Below are 5,229 nucleotides of genomic sequence, written 5' to 3'. Positions count from 1 at the left end.
GAGGAGCCCTGCGCCGGTGGCCTCGCTGGTGCATGGAGGAGCGGCCGAGCGCGCCGTAGCGACCTGCTCCGGTGGCCTCGCGGCGGCGCGGAGGAACGGCCGAGCGGGCGTCGGCGACCTGTGCCGACGGCCTAGCTGCGGCGCGGAGGAGCGGCCGAGCACGCATCGGCGACCTGCGTCGGTGGCCTTGCTGCGGTGCGGAGGAGCGGCCGAGCGCGCGGTGGAGACCAGCACCGGTGGCCTTGCTGCGGGCATTGCAGTCGCTGAATATGGGACCAGGGGCGGACACGAGCGGGCGACAGCGGTGGACGAGAGCGTCCGCTTCCGTCCGCTTCGTACCCATTTGTTCCCAGATTTGGGTCAGGGTTGGGTCGGGGACGGACAGCAGGCGGACACGGACGTCCGTTTGGGTCGCCCCGTTGGGCCAAGTTTTCTGTCCGGATGACCCAAACGGACAAAATGGGTCCTCCCATTAGAGTTGCGCTTACATCCCTGTCTGAGGAAACGCACAAAAAGTTGGATTGGCTGGACAGTAAAGTAAAGGGGTATGGATGTATTTACGAGTACAAGAGATTTTCATTACATGACGTGAGAAGTACCAAGTAGTTCAAAGCACCACAGTGAGAAGCCTGCAGTAGCCATTGAACTGCCAAGTACTGCATTCAGGGTCATGATGAAACTCCAAGCTTGCGGTAATTATCAGCTTATATTCAAGACTCAAGGTGATTCCATTATTTCACAGATGGCATGTGCTGTTGTGTAGACAATTGGTCATGTTTAGCGTATAACTGAATGAATACTGACCGAAAGAGAGTTTCCTGGACAGTGCAACTGTCGCAGATTCGATCAGGGAAAGTGATAGTATTTGTGAATCCGAAATGAGGCTCCTCATAGGTCAAGATGACAAGCGCATCTGCATTTCTTGGTGGTTAAGTAGAAAGGTAAAATTTTGTAGCTTCATACTTCTATATTTTAGTCTGCCAAAAACAGTAGGGTGTTGTTCATTTGCTTTGCTGGGGCATAAATAAATTGTAACTGTAGAGTATCGTCTCATATACGTTTCATATGCAAAGTCTGCAATTCTAGGGTCCTCAAATGTTAAAATTAGCAGTGAGCCGATAATCCATAGTCATTCCTTTGTAAGATGTAAGATGGGCAGGCCAGTTTGCTGCTGACTAATAATTTGGATATCGCAGTACGTTGAAAGCTAGCTGGTAGTCATCATAATTCATACCTTCATAGTCTGACAGATTTTGAACATTTCTCCTCAAGTTTATTTAAGAAATCTTAAGGCATTCTCTCTTTTTTCGCGGGAAGAAATCTCAAGGTATTCTTGGCAAAGTTCTGACTAAATGCAATTGGATCAGCAAACATAACCTCACTTAAGTTGTACTATACCTTCATGCTTCATCTATCTAGCCAGTCAACGCTGCTTCGCTAAGTTTTTTGATTCGCATATGTTGCATGGCGATGACAGAACAAAACATCACATGTTTTTGCATATCTTGTTGCTTGCCATTGGCACATGCGCCCACCACAGATTACAACCTAGCATGAAGATGAACCCAAGGCATGGCACTGGAGCAAAATGCAGGTGAAAATCCCTGAAAACTCTGGTAAATAGATGTAAAAATTTCGACAGGTTGTCCATGTGTTCTTCTCTGGTAGCAACACATTGCGTTTGACAATTTCAGAATACAAACATTCAGTTTGTACATCCATCGTCACTGTGTTCTCTGAACTTTGAAATATGCTTTGGCGAACACACTCCAGAGAGGTCCTCCGTCCAATCATCACTCTGTCTCCCTATGCTCCCCCTCCGTCAACCGCGCCGGCGCGTCACGCTCCAAGAACTCCTTCACCGCGGAAGGGAATGCAATGGCTGCTCTACCCTCGAGGCCTTCTCCATCCAAGGACCACGAGGCCTTGGCGAGCAGGAGGTGCGCCAGCCTCGCGGGCTCCCTGCACCCGCCGCCATCGCCGTAGTAATGCTGGATCCAGCCGTCCACCCTCCTCTTCTCCCTTTCGCACTTGGGCCCGACCACTCCGACGACCTTCGCCATGAACCCGTCGCCGCCGCTGCAGTCGCACCCGCCGCTGTCTCGTCCGTCGTCGCCGATCCATGGCGACGGCGACAGGCCCAGAAGGGCCATCAGCCGCGCTATGTCCGCCCCGCTATCGTCGTCGCCGTCATCGGAGTCTTGTTGGGGCTCCTGCACGCGCGCTTCATCTTTGGAGAGGGTGAGGAAGTCCAGCGCCGCGTCGCTGCTCTCCCCGCCGGCGCCGCCGCGGTCGGTGGCCGTGGCCGTCGACGCGCCGAGGAAGAGCGGGGATGCGGTCATGGTGTCAGAGAACAGCGGCGGCGCGACGGGCTGTCGAGGCGCCGGCGGCTGCTCCTCCGCCGCCAACCGGTCTTCCACCTGAGGAGGAAATCGTCATTCGTCAGAAGGGGGAGGCGGTGCGGCGGGGCCGTGAGGGGTTAAAGCTGTGGATTGGGTACCTGCTTGAGGGACGCGAAGAAGCAGGTGTGCCGCGAAAAGGGCTGCATCGTGTGGTGTCGCGGCCGCCGCCGGCAGGATGCAATGCGCCTCGCGCGGGTCGTCCGTGTGGAGAAGATTGGGTGCATCGATAATAATTGATGCTGCATTGGGCACATATATATACACTAGCAAAAGAATCCGTGCGTTGCAACGGGAGAGAAAAACATAACACACGCTCTTAACTCGACAACCATCACTCAAGATCACAATAGGTCCATCTCCTTTATTTTTGCGAGGCATCATATTTGTGTTGCCGCTTATCCTCCTTCTCATCCTCGCCGGCGATGGCCTCGTGTTCACACAAAACAACAAAAAACGTGTGTTGAATATGGTTAATCCTAAGGCGTCTCTCTCTCCCTCTCTCCTCCCTCTCCCTCTCTCTCTCTCTTTCTCTCTCTCTCTCTCTCTCTCGCTCGCTCGCTTTCTCTCACTCTCGCGATGAGAAATCTGTTGTTTTTCCCTGCGCAATTTTTTAAAGGTATGCATGTGTTGTTATCAATGTTATCTTTTCCCTATATGGTTACAGTGAGGTGTTTATTTGCAATCTGGATCACCGCCGGTATGAGAAAAAGGATCTTGCGCTATAAATTATAAGTTTGTTTTCATAACAATATTTTAAGAATATTTAACAGGTAAAATTAACATCATATTTAGATTCCACACATTTTTTTAGTAAAATTTCATATATAATATGTTAAAATTGAAGTTACGGTTTAAAAGATACAGATAATTTAGAAAATCATTTGGTTTCACTCAAATATATTCGAAAATAATATTTAAAAATACTTAACAGGTAAAAATAATCTCATATTTTTATTCTACATATTTTTCTAACCAAATTTCATATATAACATGTTCAAATCAGAGTTACGGTTAAAAGATATAGATGATTTTAAAAAGCATTTGTTTGTCTTAAATATGATCCGCGGATGAACCTAAAACATTAGGAGGTTTTTCGAAAAATGTAAAATAACGGTTCGGGTGTGACTTAAATCCGGGCGGCGGGTTGAATTCTTTGAAATAGAGAGACTTTTCTGAAAAATGCCATAACGGACGAAAGAAACCCAATTTGCTTTGCAAAAGAGCCCCTCCTCTGTTTTGCGCTGACCATTCGTTATGCACTTGTATGAACCGAGATTAACAATGCATCAAAACAATTTATTTTGTATTTATTTTTATTGGCCGTGCAAGCATATATGGTTTCACTGTGTATGCTCTAACCTGTGTGTATATATATTAGTCCAAGTGTACAACATTGCCTAATTCTTATCCATCCACGTATGCTCTAACCTTAAAAAAAAGACTATAAAAACATCCACGCAAGGATCCAGAATGCACTTTATTTAAAAACAGTCGATGTATGCTGTGCCACGTTAGCCAGCTAACACGTTGGCTGGCTAGAAGAAACCAGCCAGCTCGCTGGCGCTCGCTTCCAGCCTTTTCTTTCGGTCGCTCGCTCGCAGCCTTTTCTTTTTTCGCTCGCTCGCTCGCAGCCTTATCTCCTCTGTTTTCTTTTCTCTTCTGCGAGGCTCTCGATGAAACATCCCGACCTCGCCCCCATCCAGACACCGAGCTCTCACTGGATGTACCGTCGTTGCCGCTTGAGCCCACACACCGTCGCCGGGATTTCGCCCCGCCTCCTCCTCCCCCTCCCCCACCAAGCTCGAGAGCAGCGGCAGGATCACCCCGTCCTTTCCCTCCGCGCGGGAGGTTCTGGCAGAGCATCGGCCGGGGCGGCGGCGGTCTTCTCTTCGGCACATAGGGAGCCGAGCCGGGGCGGCGTCCCCGTGCCGTGTTGGTGGAGCCCCTCCTCCCGATGGGTGGCTGGTGGCTCCGTTGCTCGCAGCAGCCCCCATCGCTCGCCGGATCTGGCGGCCGGCCAGCACGCGCGGGGACTTGGTTGGGCCCGTTGCCGGCGAGCACAAGTCGCTGCCGTCCGCCGCTTCCTCATCTTTTGTCGTGCCTTGCGCCACCTAGCGCTCCCCCTTCGCCCCCTGCTGCTTGCCATGTAGGCGCCATAGCCATCGCTCCCTTGCCTCGCGCGTCACCGTCGCCTCGGTCCGACACCTCCAACTCCAAGCCACCGGTCGACGAGTGACACAATGCCACCCCACCACACCACCACGAGCGCTACTGGCCCAGCGGGGCCAGTGTTGCTCCCCTCCGGCCTCTCTTTTGAGGTCAACCCTGAGCCTCCTTTGTCCCGCGGCTCCACCTCCGTTCCCGTCCACCATGGCCTCTCCGTCTCGATTCGTCCGTCGCGAGATCCACGAATAGTTTGCCAGATCCACTTAATATGTACTGCGGGTTGATTTTGCGGAAACCGAGGGGCTTTTTCGCAAAACGCCAGCGACGACGGACGAGCAGAAGCACTCCGTGCTTTATTAGTAGGGAATACATATATATATACTAGCACATATGCCCGTGTGTTGCAACGGGAGAAAAAAAATACTAATCATGGCTGTCCAAGCATCTTCATACCAAATAATCAATGCTATTTCTATTGGGCATCACAGAATACATGGGCTGTGACAATTTTAAATTGTACAATGTTTTCTGCTGATCATATAAATCATGGATCAAGTTGGAGGCTTGCAAGTGATGATAACTTGCAAAACTCTTCTGGGTGACTCCTCTTCTAGTTGGGAATCTTGTTGCAATCATGTATCCGACCACAACACATACGCTG

The 5,229-nt window shown here is 50.6% G+C and overlaps 1 protein-coding gene across 1 annotated transcript; it reads right to left on the bottom strand.

Moving 5' to 3' along the window:
- Positions 1 to 1,598: 1,598 nt before the first annotated feature.
- LOC119271464 lies at positions 1,599 to 2,616 on the bottom strand. Its single transcript, XM_037553290.1, has 2 exons — positions 2,501 to 2,616; positions 1,599 to 2,420 (listed from the first exon to the last, which is right to left on the bottom strand). Exons 1-2 carry the CDS (start codon positions 2,546 to 2,548, stop codon positions 1,794 to 1,796), a joined length of 675 nt encoding a protein of 224 aa, XP_037409187.1. The 5' UTR covers positions 2,549 to 2,616; the 3' UTR covers positions 1,599 to 1,793.
- Between the last annotated feature and the right edge of the window lie 2,613 nt (positions 2,617 to 5,229).

The sequence above is a fragment of the Triticum dicoccoides genome, chromosome 3A (genome assembly GCF_002162155.2).
Source record: "Triticum dicoccoides isolate Atlit2015 ecotype Zavitan chromosome 3A, WEW_v2.0, whole genome shotgun sequence".
Classification (NCBI taxonomy): Eukaryota; Viridiplantae; Streptophyta; class Magnoliopsida; order Poales; family Poaceae; genus Triticum; species Triticum dicoccoides.
The sequence above is the reverse complement of the archived record's forward strand: the minus strand, read 5'-3'. Positions and strand labels throughout refer to the sequence as shown.